Below are 27,600 nucleotides of genomic sequence, written 5' to 3'. Positions count from 1 at the left end.
CCATTGTAGCTTTCTACTTTAATGAATGTCTTCCTCTGCTGCTGCCTGTGCTGGAAATGACTAGTCAAGCCAGGTAGTTTCAAGTGAGACAGGGTGAGAGGAGGAGGAAGTGCACAAGAGGGCAGTCCCTGTCTCGACTGCAAGAGCCAAACAAATGAACACAACTGCATAAGAAGGATTTTATTTTGAAATGTGGCGAGATATAAACACACAATGAAATGCAATCACTTCAAAATAAATAGCTTATTTTACAACATATATATTTACTCAGCAGGAAGTACACAGTGGTAATCAAGTAATCAGTTTAATGCTCCTGACAGCAGATCATTGGCATTCATTTTCTATTTTTACAAACTTCAAGCAACTACGGGAATCAAACTAAACGTTTCTGGAAACAGTCCAACACGCCTCCTTTGGATCAAGATGTGACACACCCGTATATCATCTACAGATAAACCTGAAATGTGAGTGATGTAATACATGTATCTGTACAGTGCTACTTCATAAAGCGGTGCAGGAATGAGTCCTAAAACCAAGAGATTAGTCAGCACTTTAGGAGTTTATGTTATCGCTCATCTGGAAGTCAATTGTGTTTTTGGTTGTTAGCCTGAACTAAGGTCTGTGGTTAACACAAGCTGAAGATATGTTTGATCTACAGCAGGGGTCACCAACCTTTTTTAGGGTGAGGGCTACTTTCAAAAAATAAAACGGGGGCTACTTTTACTCCTCTTTTCTTTTCTTTTTTTTGCAGTGTATATATTTAGCACATTTTAACATTATTATATGCTTACCTTTAACCTTTGTGTGCTGTTTGGGTCTGTGGGACCCGTTTTCAGTGTTTACTAAAAGAACATGTATGCAATTTAATTATTTTAACCTGCTTTATTTGGGGGGGGGCTCACCTCCTCTAGGGGGGTCCTCACCTCCTCTGGGGGGGTCCGCGGGGCATGCAACCCCGGGAAGATTTTTTTTTTAAATGTTGAAGTGAAATGCATCAATCTGGTGCACTTTGAGCACAAAATGAATTTATGGATACAGCTCTCAACACTCAGATGAAAGGGAGCTGTATACTTTTCAATAATCCAAACATTTTTAGAATATGATCACAACAAATAACAAATCATTTAAACTTGTTTATTCATATCTTGTGTTACCCAGTTAGCGTTCTTTCTTTTTTTTATGCATATTTTACTAACCACTCCCCTTTTAAACTGTTTTTTGTACTGTCCTATAGTACACATTGGAATTATCTCTATCTCTCTCTCTCTGAGTGCTCCTCCGTGGCGATGACGGCATGCGTTAAAAAAATAATAATAAACATATTTGTAAAGTGGGGGGACACAAACGGGATTTCGAAAAGTGCTGGGGACATGTCCCCAGTGGAGTTTACGCCGTGTCTGTGCGTCAAGTGGAATAAATATATATGCAAGTTACAACACACAGAGTAAAACTCTGGCCCTCATGTGTTGTATCTGGCATGATAGGCTGTTCAATGGGGCTGATGTGTAGATTCTGCCAGAAGGAAAATCAGCGGGGAGGTGCCACATTGCTTTTCTTCCCGACTGCAACGCTGGTCCCGGAAATCAAGCAAGAACGTGATTGGTCGATATTCATAGTGGGGGTGGGGGGAGGAGGGGTGTTAGATAGATATAGAGTTATAGTAAGTAGATAGAGTTCGCTATGATTTAGGTTTCGTTTATGCATGGGGTAGATTCTTTTAATTACATTTCCTTTTTTTTGGTGTGTATTTTATACATTTTGGATTTTCTTGGCGAGCTATTTTTAGAAGTGCCCGGCGGGCGCCTCACGTTGCCCCTGCGGGCGACTGAGTGCCCGCGGGCACCGTGTTGGCTACCCCTGATCTACAACAATACGTCACTAAATACCACGTTGATGAATTTAAAAATGGCGGTTGCTAACAAGTGTCTAAATGAGACTACTAAACGTCATCACGCCCAGCATTAGCTGCCTTTAGCTTAGCGGTGGTGACGTGAAGTCATGTGACCGTGCTGTAGTTCCTTTATAGCCCAACATTAGCCTCCTTTAGCTTAGCGGTGGTGACGTGAAGTCATGTGACCGTGCTGTAGTTCCTTTATAGCCCAACATTAGCCTCTTTTAGCTTAGCGGTGGTGACGTGAAGTCATGTGACCGTGCTGTAGTTCCTTTATAGCCCAACATTAGCCACCTTTAGCTTAGCGGTGGTGACGTGAAGTCATGTGACCGTGCTGTAGTTCCTTTATAGCCCAACATTAGCCTCCTTTAGCTTAGCGGTGGTGACGTGAAGTCATGTGACCGTGCTGTAGTTCCTTTATAGCCCAACATTAGCCGCCTTTAGCTTAGCGGTGGTGACGTGTAGTCATGTGACCGTGCTGTAGTTCCTTTATAGCCCAACATTAGCCGCCTTTAGCTTAGCGGTGGTGACGTGTAGTCATGTGACCGTGCTAGTAGTTCCTTTATTTTTACTTTTTGTTGAGTGAACCAGGTAGATGCTAACTTTCAGATCGTCCTACAAAAATACCTCATCCCTGCACCACTTGAATCTCTTTTATCTACACAGTCTCTTTATTCCGCATCCAGCATTGCTTCAGTTTTAAGAATCCGTGGATTGTCTCAGACTGAGTGTGTTCAGGGCGGAGAGGCAGAGAAGGAGGTGAGGGGGAGGCAGAGCAGGGAGCAGTAGGACGGGTGCAGAGGCTGAACCTGACCCGGAGACGGTTTATAGGATCTCCAGTCTGATCCACTTCCTGATTTAGAGCACAGAGACACCTCACACCTGCAGGTACAGAATATAATGATTAACATATGCACAGGTGCAGAACATTAGGCTGTGAAATTCAAATGTAATATCTGCTTTAACTAACACATCATGTAAACATTTTAGTATTTACTCATTTCCACCACATTTAGCCATTATCTTATGTTTGACCTATGGTGCAAATAAATGCTATTCTCCTGGTTTCTATTAGAGGCATATTAGCTGCTTTACTGCATGAAAATCAATGTTGCTGCTCATCATTGACATATCCCAGACTGTGAAGAAAAATAAATTCAGTTTAGCATTTAGTACACAGAAAGTTACATTATTTAAACATGATGATAACTGAAAAGTATTGTAGGGAGTTTTACACTTTTGTATTGGTACTTATTATTGTGTTAAGGTTTATGATCTACCTGGTGACACTTTGGATGAACTTCTTCTCATCCTGATCCAGGCACACAGCGAAAGTCGTTCCATCTTCTCTTCCATGAACCTGCACCTTATCCACCTTCACCTCGGAGACACAGATGTGCTGCAAGCGGAGAGAAAAGAGGTGTTATATTCATGTATTCACACCACCTGTACGCTAGGCTATAAAGGAACTACAGCTCGGTCACATGACTTCACGTCACCACCACTAAGCTAAAGGAGGCTAATGTTGGGCTATAAAGGAACTACAGCCCGGTCACATGACTTCACGTCACCACCACTAAGCTAAAGGAGGCTAATGTTGGGCTATAAAGGAACTACAGCACGGTCACATGACTTCACGTCACCACCGCTAAGCGAAAGGCGGCTAATGTTGGGCTATAAAGGAACTACAGCACGGCCACATGACTTCACGTCACCACCGCTAAGCTAAAGGCGGCTAATGTTGGGCTATAAAGGAACTACAGCACGGCCACATGACTTCACGTCACCACCGCTAAGCTAAAGGCGGCTAATGTTGGGCTATAAAGGAACTACAGCACGGCCACATGACTTCACGTCACCACGGCTAAGCTAAAGGTGGCTAATGTTGGGCTATAAAGGAACTACAGCACGGTCACATGACTTCACGTCACCACCGCTAAGCTCAAGGTGGCTCATGTTGGGCTATAAAGGAACTACAGCACGGTCACATGACTTCACGTCACCACCGCTAAGCTAAAGGTGGCTAATGTTGGGCTATAAAGGAACTACAGCACGGTCACATGACCTCACGTCACCACGGCTAAGCTAAAGGCGGCTAATGTTGGGCTATAAAGGAACAACAGCACGGTCACATGACCTCACGTCACCACGGCTAAGCTAAAGGCGGCTAATGTTGGGCTATAAAGGAACTACAGCATGGTCACATGACCTCACGTCACCACGGCTAAGCTAAAGGCGGCTAATGTTGGGCTATAAAGGAACTACAGCACGGCCACATGACTTCACGTCAACACCGCTAAGCTAAGTAAGGGATAATGTGCTGCGACGCGGTCATTATGGGGAAAAGAACACCGACAGGCTGATCAGGAGCCCGATGCGAAGCGGAGGGATCTAGATCGGCATGAAGGTGTTCTTTTCCCCATAATGACCAAGTCGCTGCACATTATCCCGCTTATTACATGGCCACATTCTCAACAAAGTAACGTTATGACTCCCAATATTAATTGAAATGCTTTTATGGATTTAGAAAATGATTTTATTGATTTAAAAAATAGTTGTATGTATTGATTTAAATTGACATGCATCCGCGAAGAAAAATAGTCCGATGTTACTGTTTGAACTAACGTAGCAACGGCAGGAACTGCTTCGATAGCGTTTTTGAGGAGCTTTCTGATTACAGATTTGAAAACATCGCTGCTTGCTTTAAAAGTAGCACAATTCATTATGTCAAACCTTGGAAAGTATCTCGATATCCCTGCCCTGATGCCAAAGTAACTGCACACTGTATGTTTTGCCATTTGATGTATATGTCTGGACCGCTGCGTAAAGGAGGTTTCTGCCCGTTACTTCTCCGCTGTTTTCTTGTCCCTCTTGTCTTTTTCTTTTCTTCACTGGGGACTCATCAGCCACTAACCATTACTCCAAATTACTGTGCTCTCCAAATATATTAAAATGAATGTTAAAATCCTCCATGTTGCTCTCACCCGACAGCGGAAAACTAAAGACAATCAGACAGTTTGCTTGCTTTTCAAACTGTTACATTTGAAAAACAGTGAGAGCGTCTCTTGTCAGTTTGAAAAGCCAACGGTAGGACCTGCTTGCGTTTTTGAGGAGCTTTTTGATTACAGATTTGAAAACATCGCTCCTTGCTTTAAAAGTAGCACAATTCATGATGTCAGACCTTGGAAAGTATCTAGATATCCCTACCCTGATGCCAAAGTAACTGGCAAGTGAATATGTGTCGCCGTTTGATGTCTATGTCTGGACCGCTGCGTAAAAAGGAGGGTTTCTGCCCCGTTACTTCTCCGCAGTTTTTCTTGTCCCAGTTCCAAAAGCAAACTGCATGCAGTTTGCTTTTCGGCCCAACTGTATACAGTTCAATCGACCGGACTTCTTTCTGAAGATGTGAGCTTCCTTAACAACGGTCAATAAGTGCTTGACAGCGGTCTGTCTGTTCGGTATTAACAACGTGTCACGTGTTCTGAATTGACCAATCAGAATCGAGTATTCAACTAAGCCATGTAATAAAGGAGGCTAATGTTGGGCTATAAAGGAACTACAGCTCGGTCACATGACTTCACGTCACCACCGCTAAGCTAAAGGAGGCTAATGTTGGGCTATAAAGGAACTACAGCACGGTCACATGACTTCACGTCACCACCGCTAAACTAAAGGCAACTAATGTTGGGCGTGATGACGTTTAGTCGTCTCATTTAAACACTTTAAATTCACCAGTGGGGTATTTACTGACGTCTTTTATGTTAAAGAACAAAACGTTAAAATCTCTTTAGCCTCAGACCTTATTTCCGGCTAACAACCAAACTCACAATCCGAAAACCTTTGACTTCTAGACGAGGGAAAGGAATTCTTCAAATGACTCCTTTCTGGGTTTTAGGACTCATTCCTTTACCACTCTATGAGATTATGTTTGAACCCTTTACCTGGTTGTAGCCCTTTTTCGACTTGGAGCTCTTCAGGACTTCTGTCATTGTCAGCTGCAGACTTTCTATTCTTGTATCTGAACAGAAGAGATTTGATTTGCTTGGAAAACAAATAATATATATATCGTATAAAACCACAGGAAGGCTCAGTTATACACACCTAGCTGCTCAGGTTTCCTGCAGGCTTTGTAAAGATTTATTGACGTGCAAACCATCTCCGTCTGGGTCCACTGACTCCTCCCACTGACGGCCACCTGTAAACGGGTGCAGGTGTAGAAACACATTAGAGTGCGTTATTGTTTGTGTAGACAGGAAATCTGTGTGCGTCAATCAGGAAAATACCTTGTTGTAGCCAACTCGCAGATCTAAAGGAACAGCCTCCCGCTCTTTGTCTATTCCAAACCTTTTGCTGGCAGCACCTACAGAAATACACATTAGACCGTGCGTGTGTGTGTGTGTGTGTGTGTGTGTGTGCGCGCGCGCGCGCGCGCGTGCGTGTGTGTGTGTGTGTGTGTGTGGTTGTCTGGGTTTGTCTGTCTGAGTGTGACTCACCCATGGCCTTCACCGCTCTGATTCCTGCAGAGTGTCCGAGCTCCAGAGAGTGGAGGAACACCTCCCTCCTCCTCTCTCCTCCAGCCAGGGTCAGCTGTGTGGAGGAGGACACATTTGTATTAGCATCCCCATTAGCATTAGCACTAGCTATCTTCCTGATGTCCACACACACACACACACAGGTAAAAAACATATGTACACACTATGCAGCGGTGCAGGGATGATGTCCTTTTGTAAGCCGACCCTGAAGGTAGAATCTCTCTGGTTCCCTTGACAAAAAGCCAATGGGATTTTTCCATGGGATTTGGGATTATTGCAGAAAATAATCTCAGTGGAAAACAAAAGTTTATGAGACTTCCACGTTTTGTTCAGGTCCCATCACACGGCCATTTCTACTGATCATAGTTCCAGTGCTGAGGTCTTCTAGAATAGATCCACATTGTTCAATGTTCCAAACTCACTTTGGTTTCTCACAGCATCTCTGTATTCACTCTCTGTCCTACACGGCGTGTTGGAGCTCCTGCCCCCCCCCTATGAGCCCACTGTGCTCTCATTCCTGCACCACTCTTGGGCCTATTCCTCAACTAATAACAAACTTTATCTACAAATAAATAGTAATTCATGACAAACATAAGTCCATTAGTCTGAAATGATTTTTGAATTCTATATTTGTCTTTTCTGCACTCTCAGACATATTCAATTCCAAGAAAATAGGGTTTAAAAGGTATTCAGGTGTGTGTGTGTGTGTGTGTGTGTGTGTGTGTGTGTGTGTGTGTGTGTGTGTGTGTGTGTGTGTGTGTGTGTGTGTGTGTGTGTCTCTCACCTCTGCCTGGTAGAGCTGCAGCAGAACAGCCTGGTCCGCATGTCGACAGTAATAAAGCACCATGTCAGTCAGCAGGTTCTCCGTGCTGCTCACTTCCTTACAGGCAGGCTGCACACACACACACACAGTCAGCACTTATATCAGAACAACTTCACCCTGTTTACAAACGACTTGTGAACAATTATTTTAAAACTCCTAATTTTCCATAAAATGCATAAAAGGCTCCCTCTTGTTTCCCCTTAAGTTTGTAATGTATATCATCCAAAGAGGCAGGAAGACATTTTTCCAAGATAAAGCTATGAGACGATTAGCATGGAGGAGGCACTTATTAAAGCTTCTTATTTGTATTGGATGATAGGCATATCATCCCGTCTGCCTGACACAAAAACTCCCTAATTCCCCTCGAAAAAAATCCTGGTCTGTTACGTGAGCCGTTTTTCTAAATGTAAAAGCTCATAAAGGGTGCCTCTTGATGTCGCTGAAGGAATAAGATGCCAGAATAAACCCTTTAACATGAACTGTTATCTTGAGTGATGTGACGCATGGAGCAGAAAGATGGCGGACCTGACAGAGGACTTCAGAGGACAGGCTGAGCAGACTGAGGACGTTCCTCTCGTACCACGAGTCCATCAGACCCAGCATGTGGGCGATATCAGTGGAGTCCTCCAACACACCACCATTACACTCCTGGAACAATAAAAGGACACAAGGGAATACAGGAATTACATTTAATTATAGTTTACTGTTAACATGTCTGTGAAAAGTAGTATCTTCTAATGACTTCTGAATTCTTGATTCTGATTGGTCCATTTTTTTACTTTCTGGAGTCTGTTATTACTTAATAGCAGACTGTTGCTAAGAACACTCTAATTTGTTCTTTCAAGTATGGACAGTAACGTTTAACACACGAGGGGTAATTTATATTGTTATGCACAGCTTAGTTGAATACTAGATTCTGATTGGTTGGTTTGGAAATGAGTGGTCTATTATTACTTAATAGCAGACTGTTGCTAAGGAGGCTCCGATCAGTTCTTTCAAGCATGGACAGTAAGTTTAAACTAGTGATTCCACACCAGGGGTAATGTATGTTGTTACCCACAGCTTAGTTGAATACTTGATTCTGATTGGTCGATGTTAGACTTTCTACAGTCTGTTATTTCTCTATAGCAGACTGTTGCTAAGGGGACGCTCTGATCTATTATTTCAAGCATGGACAGTAAGTTTAAACTAGTGATTCCACACCAGGGGTAATGTATGTTGTTACCCACAGCTTAGTTGAATACTTGATTCTGATTGGTCGATGTTAGACTTTCTGCAGTCTGTTATTTCTCTATAGCAGACTGTTGCTAAGGGGACGCTCTGATCTGTTCTTTCAAGTATGGACAATAAAATTTAAACTAGTGATTCCACACCAGGATTAATGTTTGTTAATATACACAGCTTAGTTTAATACTTGATTCTGATTGGTTGGTTTGGACATACAGTGGTCTGTTATTACTTAATAGCAGACTGTTGCTAAGGTCGCTCTGATTGAGAGTCGAGATGCAGTTATATCCATTAGCAGAACTGTTATTTTCAAGCTTTTCTATTTCTAAACTACTTTTGAGTCTTTTTTTGGTCAACAATATTGCATCTTGATATCGTCACAGTTGGTGTTTAATGATATCCGTGCCGATTTTTCATGGTCTCGTCTTAGCCATTGAAAAATAGACTGTTGTACATATTCGGCTATAGTCGTTTTTGTGGTTAGATTCTTAAGTTAGAGTACCATTGAAAAATACTGCTCTACAAGTAAAAGTCCTGCATTCAAATCTTACTGAAGTTTAGGTACAATAATTGACATGAAGATATATTAAAAGAACTTGAGTAAATGTCCGTTATTATATCCCACCACTGTGCTTACACTAGTTGGTCATTGGTCGGCTATTTTTATTTTATTTAGTCCTGTAATGAAGGTGTATTTTCATATTAAGTCAACCTCATCCTGAGAAATGTTGACAAAGATGGCGCCGGTGATGATGGCTGCCGTGTCTTTCGCTCCTCTCCAACTCTGCCTTTTTTCTGCTTTATTTCCAGTTTGTTTCCAATTCCTTGTATATAGACTATTCTGCACTATTTCTATTATATTCTAACCCTATTTTAACTATTGTATCTGTTTTATTGTGTTGCACTGTTGGAGGAGCCTGTCACCTAAGATTTTCATCGTCATAACTACACTGTATGTACAAGTGATAAAAAAAGCCTTGAATCTTGAATGTTTTAATACTAGGACTGGTATACACAGTCACAGATGTTCTCACCACAGAAGCAGCCGATCTTGAGCTTCCTGTCGACCCCTCAGTGGAAGTGTTTCCTCCTCCTGCACTTCCTGTCGTCCTCCCTCTGGTGGGAACGAGGTAAAACTGCAGTTTGCACGTCTTGGTGAGTCGTGGACATTTGCTCTCCTTCTGCTGCAGGTCGCTGTACGCCCTCGCCAGCCTCCCTGCCTCCTTATCTCCTCCAAACACCACCACTCGGACCAGCGTGGGCACTTTTCATGGAAAAGAAAAGTGGTTTAACGGCCAAAGATTCACGAGGGAAGACTTAAAACAGGTTTAATTATCCTAATTCGTGGAAACAGTATTTTATCTTTCCATCCATCTATCTATCTATCCATCCATCTATCTATCCATCCAGCTAGCCAGCGAGCGAGCCAGCGAGCCAGCCAGCGAGCCAGCCAGCCAGCCAGCCAGCCAGCCAGACAGCGAGCCAGCGAGCGAGCCAGCCAGCGAGCCAGCCACCCAGCGAGCCACCGAGCCAGCGAGCCAGCGAGCCATCCAGCCAGCCATCCAGCCAGCCAGCCAGCCAGCCAGCCATCCAGCCAGCCAGCCAGCGAGCCAGCGAGCCAGCCAGCCAGCCAGCCAGCCAGCGAGCCAGCAGCCAGCGAGCCAGCGAGCCAGCCAGCCAGCCAGCCAGCCAGCCAGCCAGCCAGCCAGCCAGACAGCCAGCGAGCCAGCCAGCCAGCCAGCCAGCGAGCGAGCCAGACAGCCAGCCGGCGAGCGAGCCAGCCAGCCAGCGAGCCAGCCAGCCAGCGAGCCAGCCAGCCAGCGAGCCAGCCAGCGAGCGAGCCAGTCAGCCAGCCAGCGAGCCAGCCAGCCAGCCAGCCAGCCAGCCAGCCAGCCAGCCAGCCAGCCAGCGAGCCAGACAGCGAGCCAGCCAGCGAGCGAGCCAGACAGCCAGCCAGCGAGCGAGCCAGCCAGCCAGCGAGCCAGCCAGCCAGCCAGCGAGCGAGCCAGCGAGCCAGCCAGCGAGCCAGCCAGCGAGCGAGCCAGACAGCCAGCCGGCGAGCCAGCCAGCGAGCCAGCCAGCCAGCGAGCCAGCCAGCAGCCGGCGAGCGAGCGAGCCAGCCAGCCAGCGAGCCAGCCAGCGAGCCAGCGAGCCAGCCAGCCAGCGAGCGAGCCAGCCAGCGAGCGAGCGAGCCAGCCAGCCAGCGAGCGAGCGAGCCAGCCAGCCAGCGAGCGAGCCAGCCAGCCAGCCAGCGAGCGAGCTAGCCAGCCAGCCAGCGATCCATCCAGCTATCCATCCATCCATCCATCTATCCATCCATCCATCTATCCATCCATCTATCCATCCATCCATCCATCCATCCATCCATCCATCCATCCATCCATCCATCCATCCATCTATCCATCCATCTATCCATCCATCCATCTTACCTTCCTCCACCACCCCTTCGTAGCAGCTCAGGATCGGTCTCCTACGGACACAAACGTGCTTCCTCGGGGAAAGGGGATCCGGATGTTTGGAGAGGAACGTCGGGTGTTTGAGCTGCGATTCATTTCTTTGAGTGTCTTTAGTGAAATCGACCCGGTTGCCCATACTCTGAACTCTCCGGCAGCTCCCCGGGCTTCGTGGAGTCTTGAAGAACGAGGAGAATCGCTCCACGCCTAAGATGCTTCTCGACTTCTTCTTGGGTTTCTTCCGAAGCTTTGGCGGTCCCTCTTGTACGTCTTCGTGGGTTATATCCTCACTGAAGTCGCTCTCCACGCCTGAAGATCCAGAAGGCGTGGAGAAGGAGTATCCGGAGTCTCTGGAGGAGGAGGAGGCGAAGGAGATACGATTGTTCAGAAAGTCCACATCTTTGTTCCCCTCGGCCTGGTCTTCCTCGTCCACGCTGGTGTCGTTTTTATCCTCCTCGTCTATTTCTGCCTCCAGGAAACAATCCGCAGCGGAGTCCATGTCGGAGTCCAGAAGGCTGTTCAGGAAATCTGCAGGAATGGGGAGAAGATTTGAGAAATGTTACGGGTAATTACGTATATGTTGATTTTTATCCTTAAGTCATTGCTAGGTAAGCTGCCCTTATATATCTCCAGACTTCTGTCCTTTTATACTTGCTTTTTTAATACCAGACGAGCAGCCAATGGGATGCTTTTAAATGTTCCTTTGATGCAGTCAGAGCTCGGTAAAGCTGCATTCTCCCACTATGCTCCCGTTTTATGGAATACGCTGCAAGTAAAACTTTGTCTCGAGGCTCTTCCTACTGTAAATGCTTTTAAAGGTATGCTACGATTAGCCCTTCATGAAACATGATGCTATTGCTGATGTGATTACGCTTCTTGCCACTGCACAAATGGCCTTCTGGATTTATATTTGAATTGTATGTTTTTTTGTTTAATGCCCTTGTTTTATGTTGAAACTTGTTGTGTGCCGTGTTGGTCAGGACTCCCTGGAAGAAGAGATCTTGTATCTCAATGGGACATTCCTGGATAAATAAAGGATAAATAATAAAAAAATAATATCTATCATCATCTAATCTATTTTATTATATTTACTTGCACTATTTTATCTGTTTTATTGTGTTGCTCTGTTGGAGGAGCCTGTGACCTCAGAGCTACTGTGTATACACATGACAATAAAAGCCTTGAATCTTGAATATCTAGAATGCTGGATTTGAGATTGTCCGTTTCTAAATGTTTTCACTGTGTATTATACAGTCAGTGTAACATGTCATGCTTTGTGATGTGTCGTCTGCGTGTTGTCCTTTGCCTCATTTAACATTTTTACTGGACCAGTCTTGTATTAATAACCTGATTGTGTGTTGTTTGATCTTTCTCTGCTGCCGCCCCTAAACTGTGGAACGACCTGCCCTCGCTCACCAGACAGGCGCCCACACTGACTGCTTTTAAATCCCGTCTTAAAACCCCCCTCTTCTCCTTGGCATTCAGAAACAAGTAGATGCTTTTATTTGCTTTCAGTGGTCTATTGTTTTTATTATATGGCTGTTATTTATTTTTTAATTATTACGTTTATTATGGTTTGTTTTGTGTTTGTATCTTGTATTTATATTATGTTGTGTGAGCTTATCTCTCTGCACAGCACTTTGGTCTGAAGGTTTTTAAAGTGCTATATAAATAAAGTTGGATTGGATTGTTTTGTGTACCTTTATTGAAACAAATCAATAAAAAAAATAGACAAATCTAGTGAATAATGCAACATTTGAAAGTGATTCAAATTGACTTTATAACCAATAATATGTAAAGTATCTCTGGAATAAAAAGGTTGTGGGTTCATCTTTAAAAATAATGTTATAGTAAAGTCTAGAGGTATTTCGATTCATATATGTACTTGTATACAATTTCTTATATGGATTTAAATGTATTTTTAATGTATGTGTTAATAAGTATTTTCGCTTTGTTTGTATTATTATTTTATGATTTAAAGTATATTTATCAATCACGAATTTATGAATGAATTTCATTTCATGTTTTAGTACTGTATTACTGTTTCAGCCCCCGTACATTCCTTTGCTAAATTCCTATCTTGAGACTTGAAGTAATATATATGTTCTTGTATTGTTATATTTGAAATGGATCATACATTTATATATTTTTTTACCATTACATTTGAGGCTGTTAACCAAAAACTATTTAATTGGATTACTCATGTGAGGGTTTTCTGCACTTTGCTCCAACTAACTTGGTTTTCTTGTACTTTGATATTGATTAGTTTAATTTATTACATGGCGTAGTTGAATACTCAATTCTTAACATGCGACACGTTGTTAATGCAGTAGCACAGACCGCTGTCAAAACGGAGCGCTGGACGTCAGATAAGTGAACAGAAGAAGGCAGAGAGGAAGTAAACACCGGTACGTCCACACAGCAGCTTCAGAAGAATCTTCCACCGCTTCTCTGCCCATTGACTTTGAATGGGGATGACGTCACTTTGCCTCGCTTTTCGCCGAACTGCATTGTGGGGGAGCGAGGCGAAGATTTCCAGGATGTCCAGGATCTCCAGGATTCCAATGTTGAGCAATGTTCAACTTTTGAAGCTGAGCTGAAAGCGTCAGCCAATCAAACACGTTTATGCAAATCTGACAGTACAAGCGCTAGCCAATCAAACCGCGTGTAAGCAGGGAGAACCAGACCGCAGTTCATTTCCTCATATTCCAAACGAGAAATTACGGTAGCAAATCACCCGGTTCTTTACGACCAGAACTATTACCGGGATACAAACCGGAGGAACCAGCATGGAGGGAGGTGGCAGAGACAGTGGGGGAACTGGTAGGGTTTCGCCTGTTTGGGGAGTTTATATATATATATATATATATATATATATATATATATATATATATATATTGCTCGCATAAAATCCCCGGGGTTTTTTGCTTTGTATGTCGGGGGCGGGAGATTCATGTGATTGGTTGTTGGTCGCAAAAAACCCCCAAGCTGTCAGACACGCCCAGCTCCAAGATGTTCAAGATTTTTGAAAAGCTGCTGTGTGGACGTAACACGGTATGAGCTCTGTAGAGTTAAGGACTTGTTAGTGGATCAGAAACTGGAAACAGAGTTGGACCGTGCTGCCGTAAAGTTGTTGCTGTCGCAGTTCCAGCCGTTGGTGCGAGTTTTTTTTTCTTAGTGGAAGAAATACGATAATTTTTAAGTCAAAAAAATCATTTCAATTAATATTGGGAGTCGATTCATTAGATTGTTTAGTAGGGACAATGTGCAGCGACTTGGTCGTTATGGGGAGAATAACCCCGACAGGCTGATCAGGACCTTGATCATAATGACCGCCTTGCTGCACATTATCCCGTACTTCATAAATAAATAAAGATATAGAAACTTACCAAAGCTGTCGTTTTCCCAGGAGCACGTGTAACATTTGGGTGAGGGCAGCACGAGAGTCTCAACATGTCCTAAAGAGAAAAGGTCATGTTAAATAAGTACTACTGTTTACATCAGTGTGCTAACATTTAAAATAAATAAAGCATTTCTCAAATTGTTTAAAAATGACTAATAGAGGTGGCAACAGAGACACGCAGGCGATGAGTGTGTAAACAATGCTAAATAAATGGAACAGTGTAAATAATTCATCTGTGTGTAATGTTGGATTAATGTTAAACTTGGGCCTGCAACCATAGCTGTATTTTATTTTGAAAATCCACAGCGGATGTGTGTACTACATGCGGAGCTTTCAGCCAACGATCTGAGTCTGTTGGCTCGGACATAAAATCCGTCATAAATGTAGTCTACATTTTATATGCGGTGTAAAACCTATTTTAAATATATCTATAGATATATATATATATATATATATATATATATATAGATAATAAGTGTCAGTGCTATTTTAGGTTGTATTAGCGTGCATTTCTTGTTCGGAAAGTGGTGCTGTACTGAGAGTAAACAATACAAGGTGTCCCTATTTTTATATATATCTATATATACTTTATGTATATAATAAGTGTCAGTACGATTTTATTTAGTATTTGCGTGCATTTCTGAAAGTGGCGCTGCGGCTGTACTGATAGTAACTACAATACAAGATGTCCGTATATATCAATATATATATATATATACATACATATATACATATCAGGGTTTCCGCTAGGATTTTTTTCTCGCCGGCCAAATGTCCGGGCAGAATTTATTTTACCGGACTAATTTGAAACTTACCCGTCATATTTCAATAATAATAATAGTTGTGTAGCAGAGTTTCCGTTAGCAGGTAATTACCGGACTATGAGCGGATATGCTTCAGTTTAAAACTCAGTTCACGGGCTCATTTTTATATTGCTTCAGTTTATAAATCGTAACAGATCGAAAAATTCAGATTCATTTTTCAATAAATGATTCCACAAACAACAAACAACATAATTATTACATTCAAACAAACTACTTGTAGTAGATAACGTACATTATTCAGAAGTTTACATCAACTTTGAATAATAACACGGGAGAAACGGATCCTCTCTTTCCCTCTCTCTCTCTCCCTCTCTTTCCCTCTCTCTCTCTCTCCTGACAGCAGTCAGTTTCTCCTGCAGCTCGCTAAACAGAGGGCGGGGCTTCAGGTGATCATGCAGAGCTGCGTGTCTCGGTCAGACTCAGCAGCTGATCTGATCTCTCTCTCGCTCCGGTTACACTTCACTCGCGTTCATGTCCATATCGATCAGATCCAGCTCTCCTGATCGGCCTTTATAGAGAGCACCGATCAAACTATTAAGAGTGAATATCGGCCGATAATGACCGGCGGCCGATCGATCGGAGCCTCCCTAATTATTACCAGACATTTTGACCGTCAGGTTTTGAATTTACCGGTTTTTTATAAATGTTACCAGCTAAAAACCGGTAATTACCGGCTAACGGAAACCCTGATACATATGTATTATATTAAGTGTCACGATCCGATTTTATTTTGTATTTGCGTGCATTTCCTGTTTGGAAAGTGGCACTGTACTGATAGTGGTGATTTTATTTTGGAATTCTTAGCGTGCACTTCCTGTCCTGACAGTGGAGGTGTCCTGAGAGTGGAGGTCTGCAGGCAGACCCCTCTCAATTTGTTAGAGACTGTTGGAGTGGCAAGCAGGCCTTTTGTTTTTGGGTATTTGGGGAGTTAGAAGGTCCGTGTGTTGTTTTTGATTACCTACCTACCCCTCTCTATCTCGTTAGGTGGTCCGTGTCCTTAAGCAGTCACCTAATACGTTGAATAATTATCTATCCATGTCATGTTATGTTTATATCTTTGTTTACCAGTTTCAGTGCAGCCTTCAGGAGGAGAAGTGATGCTCTCTCCTAGTCTCTCCATACTCTGGATTAAAGTAGTCCTGGCTGTGCTGAGGTCAGCTGTAGACGCTGCGTTCTCCATGAGAGTATTCACCGTCTCCATCAAATACTCCAGCTCTCCAGGACGCTTACTCTGCAGGAACATTAGAGAAAGCTTCTTTAGGTGAGGAACCTATTAACTGCATTTTGACTGGTGTATCATCGACTACATGCAATGTGAGTCCCTGTCAAAGTAGAAGTACTCAGATCTTGTACTTGAGTAAAAGTAGAAGTACTCAGATCTTGTACTTGAGTAAAAGTAGAAGTACTCAGATCTTGTACTTGAGTAAAAGTAGAAGTACCCAGATCTTGACCTTGAGTAAAAGTAGAAGTACTCAGATCTTGTACTTGAGTAAAAGTAGAAGTACATAATATTTCTGACAACATTTAACAAAGTATAAGTTGACCAGGAGTGATGCCAACTTTTATTTAGGTCTTAATGTGTGCATATGTATAAATATATATATATATATATATATATATATATATATATATATATATATATGGGTACATATTTTTATATACATTTGTTTTTGTATTCTGGATTGTGGGAGACGGTATTTCGATCTCTCTGTCTGCACACACAAACGGAAAGATTGAAAATAAAGTTGACTTTGACTAGAGAATCCAGAACAGGTGTGAGGAGGCGGGTCACCTGCAGGGCGCCGCGGAGCGTCTGCAGCTTCTGATTGGATCCCAGAGCCGCCTGGAAGGCGTGGAGGATGAGGAGAACAGAGACGTCTCTGCAGGAGTCCTGGCTGCTGGTCAGCTGATCTGAGACGGATCGGACCTCCGGAGGGACGTCCTCCACCGGACCCACCAACAGCACCGTCCTGATAACATACGACACACACTCACTAGTCAAGAGCACTTGTTGGGTAAATACTGAGTGTCCTCTTCCAACATGAGAGTAGCATGCTAACAAAGGTATCCCAACTGTAGCTGTGAACATGACAGGATGTGAGATGACCTGGAAGAGCATCAGGACTGCTTGAGGCAGATGATAGCTATGTGATGAACATGATGATTCAGCCTCTATGGAGAGAGACATCAAGCATGCTCATTTCTGACGTGGAGCTAATCTGAAGTAAACATTGATACTGCTTTCTGTTCCTCCATCTTGTGACTGTGTGACTCCCTCTCTTGATATCAGCATGTGAAGGACACTGTTCAGGAACTAGTCTCTGTATGTGATGACTCCTTCCTTCTGGAGAGGATCACAGATACACGGATCCTGAGGCTGAAGCTCAAGCCGGAGACGAGTGAGAGTTAACATTTTTAAGTATTCAGAAAAAGTCTGAATTTCTCAAAATGTTGAGATTTTGAGAAAAAGTCAGAATTTTGAGAAAAAAATCAGATTTTTTTCCAGAAAAAGTCAAATTGTTGAGAAAAAAGTCAGAATTTTGAGAAAAAATCCGATTTTTTTCCAGAAAAAGTCAGATTTTGGGCGATTTTGAGAAAAAGTCAGATTTTTGGGGGATTTTGAGAAAAAGTCAGGATTTTGAGAAAAAGTCAGAATGTTGCGAGTTGTGTACATGACAGGATGTACTGCTTTCTACTCCTCCATCTTGAGACTGTGTGAATCCCTCTCTTGGATATCAGCATGTGAAGGACACTGCTCAGGAACTAGTTGATGCTCTGTATGTGATGTCTCCTTCCTTCTGGAGAGGATCACAGACACATGGATCCTGAGGCTGAAGCTCAAGCCGGGGACCAGGGAGATTATTCAACAGTGAAAATACTATTAAACAGATCCAAAGTGAAGTTCAGAGCCTTGATGAGGTGCCGTTAATCAAATAAATGAAGCCAATTTGAATAGCTTATGTCTTTAGGTGTGAGAGCCGGACTCACATGGTTTTGGAGTGGTGCATCTCAGGGGAAAGGCCCTGCTCTGACTGAACCAGTCTTTGAAATGAAATACCTGAAACAAAAGGAGGAAGACCGTTCAGTGTACTGCATCTCGGAGGGTAAACAGCGCCCCCCTGTGGTCACACTGATACATGATTTGTCTTACATAGCTCTTTCAGATGAACCTCGAACCACCAATTTAGGACTCACATCTATAGTTTAGAAATGTCCTTAAAGTTGTCTTCTGGCCACAGTTGCCAATGTGTTCTGTGTGTGGAGTCATTTTAACTTCATCCATTCATTTATATTCCTCCTTATCCTGACATTAATAATCTGTTTTCTCACTGACATCTCAGGGCTTCTGTCCATACTGTTAATTTAAATCATTACCATAGACCCCATACTTGATCCCAATCCTTGAATGAACACACAGGACGGACATCAGGTGTATTTTATTGCAGCAGTCACCTGGTGCTCTGAGCTCCTGCTGCAGGACGTTCAGCAGCCGCTTGCTGGCCGAGCTGCAGGGCTCCGGCCAGGTCAGGAAGCTGTGGAACAACAGGTAGGCTTCCTGCAGCAAAACCAGGTCTGCAGCCACATGAGGAGCCTGAGAGAAACAAGGACCCAGAGGCTGGAAATCAATGGTTTTCTGAGTGTGTTTTTGGTTATTAGCCTGCAATAAGGTCTGTGGTTAACTCAAGGCGAAGAGATTTTTATTTTACGACAGCAAATACCCCACTGGTGGACTTAGAAATAGATGTTGCTAACAAGTGTCTAAATGAGACGATTAAACGTCATCACGACCAACATTAGCCGCCTTTAGCTTAGCGCTGGTGACGTGAAGTCATGTGACCGTGCTGTAGTTCCTTTATAGCCCAACATTAGCCGCCTTTAGCTTAGCGGTGGTGACGTGAAGTCATGTGACCGTACTGTAGTTCCTTTATAGCCCAACATTAGCCGCCTTTAGCTTAGCGGTGGTGACGTGAAGTCATGTGACCGTGCTGTAGTTCCTTTATAGCCCAACATTAGCCGCCTTTAGCTTAGCGGTGGTGACGTGAAGTCATGTGACCGTGCTGTAGTTCCTTTATAGCCCAACATTAGCCACCTTTAGCTTAGCGGTGGTGACGTGAAGTCATGTGACCGTGCTGTAGTTCCTTTATAGCCCAACATTAGCCACCTTTAGCTTAGCGGTGGTAATGTGACGTGATGTGACCGTGCAACCCTGTCTCGCGGCATTTCGTGTAATAGTCCCGAAATTAATGTAATCTATTGATTCGTGTTCACCAACACGATTTTCCCCTTTTTTTGGTGTCACACAGAACGATTTTAAAAGTAATGTATTTCTATTGGTAGTGTGTTTCGTGCCTGCACCACGTATTTTTGTCCGGTCGGGTCTTGGTAGACCGGAAGCTGTGGGGTTCATAAAAACCTTTTCGTACTCAGTATCAAGCCACGATTATTATTTTTATTTTAAATTATATAATGTCGGACTTTTTTTGCCGTCCGTGAGGAAAAGAAATGGGGCTCAGAGCCTCAGAATACTGACATCTGTATTTTTTAAATCTTTTTTTCCTTCTAATTTGTTATTATTTACATTGCTTTTTAAATCGTTCTGTGTGACACGAAAAAAATTGGGAAATCGTGATGGTGAACACGAATCAATAGATTAACTTTGTGACCATAACACGAAATGCCGTGAGACTGGGTTGGATCGTGCCATAAATTGTAGCAACAGTACATTTTAAAAATAAAATCCTCTTACTTTAAGCAGGGTAGAAGAGAACAGGAGGGTAAGTGGCACCACCAGTTCATACCGACACTCTTCCAGCACCTGTAAAAGACGGAAGAATCCTGAAATTAAACTTATTCCTCGTATAGCTCTCTGGGAAATGATGTTGTTGTTGTTTCAGCTCTCTTTTCACCTCCTTTGTTTTCTTCAGTATTTTCTGCAGAAGTATGAGGAAGTTTTCTGGATGTCTCTTCACAAGTTCCTCCAAACACCAGCGGTTAATGCACAGCCCGGCTGAACAGACAAACAGACACACTTATTTCTCCTTTTAGCTTTCATTCTGCTGTCAAAACACGTTCAATACACACACAGAGACAGAACAATGGTTATGCCACTTCTCTTTGTGGCCAAAAGTGTAGATGTAGTTGTTTTAGGAAGTCGTCGACAATAAAACTTGCACTAAAGAGTATGTAGTGTCTCTACTTTAAAGAGTCCTCTCCTGCTGATGTTCAGGTGTATATCAGTATGTAGTGTCTCTACTTTAAAGAGTCCTCTCCTGCTGATGTTCAGGTGTATATCAGTATGTAGTGTCTCTACTTTAAAGAGTCCTCTCCTGCTGATGTTCAGGTGTATATCAGTATGTAGTGTCTCTACTTTAAAGAGTCCTCTCCTGCTGATGTTCAGGTGTATATCAGTATGCAGTGTCTCCATGCTTTAATGTTCAAAAATCTCTTCACTGTTCTCATGCTGCAGCACCTCTTTTCACCCTCCGTCTGAAACCAGAGCCCAGTCTGCTCTGATTGGTTAGCTGGCCGGCTCTGTTGTGATTGGTCAACCGCCTACAGATGTCCCGCCCCTTAGCTTATCACGAACAATGTGTTGAAGCGCTAGCGAATAGGTGTGTGAATGTTACAATACCTCATTCACACCAACGCAAATCCGGTTCAAGCTCCGTGCTAGAGCTTTTCAGGTTCAGAACCGGTTCTTCGGTTTAGCTCCGGCTCTGTTCACACCGCCCAGAGTCCGACTGGTGCTGCGTCATCGTTTGAGTCATGACGTAACTGTTTGCGTGCCTGCTTCATAAAGCCAAACCGCGCGGAAACCCCTCACAGCTGACACCGACAACAACAACAACAATGGCTGATTGTGCTCCAGCTTCCTCTGCACCTCTCAGAAGACCAGATTCCCAGCAGGTCGTTGTGTACAAACTAGATAAAACGCGGGCTTGTTGTTGTTGTTCAGGAGTTGATCCCGCCCCGGCCCCCGCCTCGACGTAAGCGTGGCGTATATGCGGTGCTTTTGCTCTAGCCGGACAATTTGTTGGTGCTTGAAACGAACCGGATTCCGGAGCCAAGAGGCGGCTCCGCTGCGGTGTGAACAGGAAAAACCGGTGCTTTTCAAGCTCCAGCTCCGAACCACCCTTGGGATTTTAGCCTTTCCAGACCATTCACATGCACTAAAACCGAGTGCACGTCAGGGAGAAGCCAAAAAATCCCAATCGTGCCTCTTTAACCACGGACACTCCTCCACACGCTGTCACCTATCTCTCCGTGTCACCACTTTCAATTCCCGTTTGTCTTTGACAGACGGACAACATGTTCCTTTTTTGGTATCTGTGACAAGCTTCATTCAATGGATGTTAACATAATTGTGCATTTTACGCTACTACGTGGAAGTGAATATTAACACGTACATATATAAAACTATTGTTTACAGAAAAAAGGATTATATATTATTCAAGAGAACATGCTAAAGGAATATTTACACTTTTAAATGTAATGTTTTTCATTATAACATCAAGAAGCACGCCTTGCCTCTCTGCTCGTCTGTCCTGCATCGTGGCTTTACAATCACCTTACACCGTTCTCCTTTATCCTTCCGTCCTCTTTCTTCTCGTCTTTCTTCCTAGTAGCTGCTTGTGACGTATCGTGCTTTTAGGGTGTCGATTATCATCTGGCAGCTGGACATTAACCATGTTGACTAAGGCTGCCCCATTTACTCTTTTGTGTGTCAAAGCAGGGGTGTCAAACTCAAGGCCCGGGGGCCAAATCCGGCCCGCGCCCTCATTTTATGTGGCCCGCAAGAGCTTGCAAAGAATACAATATACAATACAAGAGGTGTCGTTGTTGAATATTTGCTTTCAATGATTTTCCCTAGACTTCTGCTTTCAGACGAAGATATTACCAGAACTGATAATAATCCAATGCCTGGCCAACAATGTAATATAATACATTATTTAATATATATTATATATTTACATATGTATATTTATATATAATTAAAATTACAACCGGCCCTTTGAGTGCAACCATAATGCTGATGTGGCCCGGAGTGAAATTGAGTTTGACTCCCCTGTGTTAGAGTTAATTAAAGCGGACTGTCCACGAAACCAGAAACTAATAAACCATTTTATTATTTTGCATTAAACTGTGAAACAAAATGACTTTATTTAAATAGTTAAGTTCAAGAACATCTTTGAATTAAGAATGATAGACTTAACAAAGTGTCAGGTTATTCATTTCCTTAGCGAACGCTCATCTTGATTCTTAATGTTTCTAATTCTGCTTTGATTGTGAATTGCAAACAAATAGGGCCGTGTGCAAACTTTTCTCACCAACATTGGTTCAACTTATCATTTGTACTTTTTACCACACGTAGTTTTCTCCTGTGGGACATTATGTATCCACAGCATTGTGTTCGTGTTATGTTACCATTAAAAGCATAATGTCTTACCGTTCCAGAGTTGTTTATCCGGAGTGTCGATGCCCAAACCACAGAGGCAGCGCTCGAGGACATGCTGGATCCGATCCTCCGTGCACGAGCTCGACTCCATCTTCATCATCATCTTCTTCTGCTGCTGTGTGAACATCCACGGCAGATAAAAACCAACAGGAAGTCCCGAAATAAAAAAAAAAAAAGAATTACAGCCTTCGATTGTGTTCCGGGAAACCTAAAAAAGAACTTCCTGTTGTGGCCGTTTCCAGCACTTTGTGATCATTATGGTTCCTCTCGGGAGACAATCAAACAGTGTTGAGTTAACGGCTCCGTCGCACTAACAGATGCACAAATAGATCGCGAGGGCAAAGACGCGGTGCCACTTCCTACCCCAAGCTGTGAGCGGGTCGCAGCCTGCGGCGGCAAACCGGAGATGAGCTGGTCGAAAACATCAGCCACAACTCCTACTTCTCTACTTCATTCTTAAAAAGCTCCCGCAGCTGCTGACTCAGCACTGCGTATGACTCAGAAGCTGCTGACTCAGCACTGCGTATGACTCAGAAGCTGCTGACTCAGCACTGCGTATGACTCAGAGCCGCGACGGAGATGAGTCGTGCAAGCGCAACTTCCCATTTTGGGGTTTTAACAACAGACATTTAGCCAAGTGAGAGCAACAAACCCCGATCTAGAGTTATGGACTAAACACGTTTGCTTTCTACAGATCATATGACCCCTGTGGTGAGGCTGCATCTGATGAGAGACGAGACCGACCGCACGGACCGCACGAAGAAATAGAACATGTTCTGTTTCACTGGGGAGATTTAAAGGGCACCTATCATGCTGTTTTTGGGCATATATTATAGATATATACAAATATATAAAAAACATATCTATGAAGTAGGGATGCTCCGATCGCCAATTTCGGAGCCGATCGCCGGAATCAGTCTCGGCCGATACCGATCGAGTGGGCGGGGCCTAAATGGAAGATTTAAACATCACTTTAAATCTTCCATTTAAAGTGATGTTTAAACCCAGTTAATGCTCATTCTCTGGAGCTTCCACAAACAACAACAACAACAACAATCAACTAATTATTACATTCAAATTATGTACATTATTCAGGTTTACATTCACTCAACATAACACGGGAGAAATTAGTGGAAGCTCTCTCTCTCTCTCTCCCTCTGTCTGTCTCTCTCTCCCTCTGTCTCTCTCTCCCTCTGTCTCTCTCTCCCTGTCTCTCTCTCTCTCCTCTCTCTCTCTCTCTCTCTCTCTCTCTCTCTCTCTCTCTCTCTCTCTCCCCCTCTCCCTCCCTCTCTCTCTCTCTCTCCCTCCCTCCCCTCTCCCCTCTCTCCCTCTGTCTCTCTCTCTCTCCCTCTCTGTGTCTCTCTCTCTCTCTCTCCCTCTCTCTCTCTCTCTCTCTCTCTCTCTCTCTCTCTCTCTCTCTCTCTCTCTGTCTCTCTCTCCCCCCTGTCTCTCTCTCCCTCTGTCTCTCTCCCTCTCTCTCCCTCTCCTCTCCCTCTCTCTCCCTCTCTCTCTCCCTCTCTCTCCCTCCCTCCCTCCTGACAGCCGGTCAGTATCTCATGCAGCTCACTGATCCAGACAGTGAAGAATAAATATATTTATAACTAGTGTAGCTTGTTCCAGAGGTAGATACAATAGCTAAGTGTGTGAGGTCTATCTCTTAGTGTGTCGCTCCGCTCACCGGTCCGTCTCAGCGGGCGGAGCTGCAGGATTTCTGCTTCACGTTGCATTCCGCTATTTTACTGTCTTTTTCGGACACCTTCAAATACTGCCAGACCGGTGAAGCCATGTTGGCGAGCTTGTTTAGCCGCACACACAGAAAAGTGTCATTTATTTTACGTCATGCGATCGGCTCTCGCGATCGGCATGTTTAGAGAGCACCGATCGATCGGTAGAGAGCGAGTATCGGCCGATCGGAGCATCCCTAATATGAAGTGTTTTGCTCAAAATACAGATCATGCATTTTAGACATCCCTCATATCCCTCTATTCCAGTCCTGTTAGAGAACTGCAGGTTCGGGGTCCTTAGCTTGAAAAAAGAGAAAGTGGAGCTAATGCCCGCTCAGAACTATAGGAGATACAGCTAAATGATTAGCCATATCATGTTCCAAACCACATCAAGGATTCTCTCTGAAACAGTCTGGAGCTCAAAGGCTTTCTCTCTTGCCGGTTACACCACAAGGCGAGTTCCTTTTTACTTCCTGCTTCTTCACACACATGCTCTCCAGCACAGGTTAGCTCTGAGTGTTAGCGATGCTAATGTAAACACCGACCATATTACGTCCAGAACAGTCGGGCATTGTTTCTGATAGCGACGTTTCTGATTGGCCCGTGGGTCCACATTTCAGATGTTACGTCATATCGGACGCAAATCTGGATCAGCTCCGTTGTTCCCCGTTTTTAGAGATGTGGGTACGGAGGAAAAGAGAGAGGGTTTTATTCTCTGACGCTGCGTGAGTTCCCCGACACACCGGGGACACATATGTATAAAATACTTCAGTGCATTATACAGTAGGTCCCCTTTAAGAATACTTCTCCGCCAATTTGCAAAGAAAGGTTTCAATAAGACTGCAATGAGATGTACCTCTTGATAAGAAAGAAGCGTTTCCTCCTAGTTGGCGTCCAGGATGTGGATGTGCATTAGGAAGCAGCGATCGGGCCCAGCTGTGTCGTTGAATAATGCGTTTAGTGACAGAGCTGGAGAGCTGGGTCACCTGGGCTCGTGAAAACAGGAAAGGGCCTACAGGGAAATATGAATGAGCCGTTAAGAAAGGACAATGAGAGAAGCTGCCCCTCACCATAAAGCCTCCACACAGGAGAGTGTGTTCACAGCTACAGTCTCCTACTCTTCATTGACTGTGAGCGCCAGCTACTGTATATGTGTGTTTATACAATTGATAGAAGATAAGACTTAAATGATTTGTTTCATTCTAACTGTTGAACTGTTCATCCATTACTTTAGCTAGCCATTGCTACTCATTCATAATTCTTTAGCTAGCCATGTCCTCTGTTGAAACCATTGAACAGTATACCCACAGCTTTTAGCTAACACTTTTTTAACTGTTTGTATCCATTACTTTAAGCTAGCTTTACCAGCTGTGCATCGCTTTGAGCTAACAAGTGCATTACCTTTAGCAACCAATGGAGTGTTTTTCACCCCCATTATCTTTAGCAAACTATTAAGATAAGATGGACTTTTATTAATTCCTCGTGGGGAAATTGTTTCTCTGCATTTAACCCATCCTAGTGTTAGGAGTAGTGTGCAGCCATTTGGAACGGCGCCCGGGGAGCAGCGTGGGGAACAGTGCCTTGCTCAGGGACACCTCGGTAGCACTTGGTCTTGCCGGGACTTGAACTGGTGACCTTCCAGTTGCCAAGCCAAGTCCCTATCGACTTCACCACCACCGCCCTTAACACTGCTTTACCTATGACTTTAAGCTAGCTCTTCAGTCATGTTAGCTTATTAGTTGAACTGTGATATCCATTACTTTTAGCTAACAGTTTGAAATGTGTGTCCATTACTTTTAGCTAGCAATTTCTGTTTAAACTACTAGCAAACAATGTCAGTATTCACCCCCCCCCAATTGCCAAAAATGTAGTATTCAAAGGTCCCTGCTGACTAAATACCCTTGTTGTGTCTTTCATTTTTTTTTTTGTAAAGCACTTTGAATTGCCTTGCGTTGAAAAGTGCTATATAAATAAACTTGCCTTGCCTTGTTGTAACCGTAGTTACACACAAATGCACGAGCAGGGGTTATTCTAAAAGAAGCAACAGTAATATAACAGTAGGCTACAACTATTTGAAGCTTCTGGAAAGAATGAAATGACGACGTGCACATCCAGCTCGTAATGTGCAGCAGCTCTGACTACCTGTCATGTTCAGCTTCTGCCGGCAGGACACATGGATTAATTGTCTACTGAGGAAGCAGGTGTTACTCCATTGTTTGTTGTCAGGCTATGCAATGCACTGTTACGGCCACAATGCAACATCACTGGTCTCTATTCTGGATGGGTCTTTTAAATAAAGATCATTAAATGCATGTGTTGCTTTGATTGCACAACGTGGGGGAATAGTGGAGATACTTCTGGTGTGCAGCTACCCTTTCATCTTTACAACATATTGCATTATCTTATCTTTCAATAAGGAAAAAGAAATGCCAATGAGACTCAATTATCTGTTAGACTTTGGCACGTCAAGCTGCTTTTACAGAAGGGGAACAGGAAATCTGCAGAGCTTGAAAGTTACAAATAATGGAAGTTATGCAACAGAAGCTTGTTCCTGGTCGTGAGAGACTGTGTTGGCTTCTCTGCACGGCTGACACTAAAACACGTCGTGCGCTGTAAGCATGTTAAGGCAGATGAAGGGGTTAAACATGAAGACACATAGACACAAGTCTCACCAATCTGCTGCAGTCATCAGCGTCCTGTATCGTCCCAGATCAGCCACAGCAGAGCAGAGGGGAACCATTCAGAGGCCACATCCTCCTGGTGTGAGCTCTTCAGAAATAGACCCTCCGACTGCACAGTGCGAGAGTCTGACAAACAGGAACTGAAGGAGTCTTCAGGCCGAGGTGCTTCCTCACATCACATCAGGGAGGAGGAGGAGTTTACGGGACATGATATCAGTCATTTCACAAGAGCTCGGTCAGTGCAGTATGCTTCGTCTGGTTCTAGTCAGAGGAGGGAGAAGTACTCAGATCGTATACTTCAGAGGAGGGAGAAGTACTCAGATCGTATACTTCAGTGAAATTAGAAGTACTCAGATCTTATACTTCAGTGAAAGTAGTACTTAGATCTTGAGTAAAAGTAGAAGTACTCAGATCTTGTACTTGAGTAAAAGTAGAAGTACTCAGGTCTTGTATACTTGAGTAAAAGGAGAAGTACTCAGGTCTTATACTTCAGTGAAAGTAGTACTCAGATCTTATACTTGAGTAAAAGTAGTACTCAGATCTTGAGTAAAAGTAGAAGTACTCAGATCTTATACTTCAGTGAAAG

At 43.6% G+C, this 27,600-nt stretch overlaps 2 protein-coding genes across 3 annotated transcripts in view; both read right to left on the bottom strand.

The window, feature by feature from the left end:
- The window catches only part of LOC117451397 (phosphoinositide 3-kinase regulatory subunit 6-like), a 28,093-nt gene extending 28,050 nt beyond the window's left edge, over positions 1-43 (bottom strand). The window contains exon 1 of the mRNA XM_034089671.2: positions 2-43. The gene's annotated coding sequence lies outside the window, so the exon portion shown is untranslated. The remainder of the gene's footprint in view (position 1) is intronic.
- Positions 44-165: 122 nt separating this feature from the next.
- On the bottom strand, positions 166-27,130 carry LOC117451752 (phosphoinositide 3-kinase regulatory subunit 5-like). 2 transcript variants are annotated; one of them, XM_071204126.1, is made up of 20 exons: positions 27,006-27,130; positions 25,190-25,345; positions 22,601-22,724; positions 20,061-20,161; positions 19,901-19,969; positions 18,607-18,745; positions 18,142-18,211; positions 16,946-17,123; positions 16,219-16,384; positions 14,316-14,384; positions 10,903-11,454; positions 9,508-9,737; positions 7,772-7,894; positions 7,208-7,315; positions 6,385-6,478; positions 6,175-6,251; positions 5,993-6,086; positions 5,833-5,909; positions 3,172-3,290; positions 166-2,773 (listed from the first exon to the last, which is right to left on the bottom strand). In XM_071204126.1, exons 3-20 carry the CDS (start codon positions 22,710-22,712, stop codon positions 2,626-2,628), a joined length of 2,526 nt encoding a protein of 841 aa, XP_071060227.1. In that variant the 5' UTR covers positions 22,713-22,724; positions 25,190-25,345; positions 27,006-27,130; the 3' UTR covers positions 166-2,625. The 2 variants fall into 2 exon arrangements, with proteins under 2 accessions (XP_071060227.1, XP_071060229.1); XM_071204128.1 differs by having other exon boundaries at positions 22,601-22,721.
- Between the last annotated feature and the right edge of the window lie 470 nt (positions 27,131-27,600).

Source organism: Pseudochaenichthys georgianus, chromosome 8 (assembly GCF_902827115.2).
Source record: "Pseudochaenichthys georgianus chromosome 8, fPseGeo1.2, whole genome shotgun sequence".
NCBI classification, from domain to species: Eukaryota; Metazoa; Chordata; class Actinopteri; order Perciformes; family Channichthyidae; genus Pseudochaenichthys; species Pseudochaenichthys georgianus.
The sequence above is the reverse complement of the archived record's forward strand: the minus strand, read 5'-3'. Positions and strand labels throughout refer to the sequence as shown.

Excerpts from the sequence above, each read along its gene's own strand:
- LOC117451752 (XM_071204126.1), bottom strand. The coding sequence starts at position 22,712 with ATGATGATGAAGATGGAGTCGAGCTCGTGCACGGAGGATCGGATCCAG. Across the intron at positions 5,910-5,992 it reads CAGGAAACCTGAGCAGCTAG|ATACAAGAATAGAAAGTCTG; the intron begins GTGTGTATAACT and ends TCTTCTGTTCAG. Across the intron at positions 3,291-5,832 it reads CGAAAAAGGGCTACAACCAG|CACATCTGTGTCTCCGAGGT; the intron begins GTAAAGGGTTCA and ends CTCCGCTTGCAG.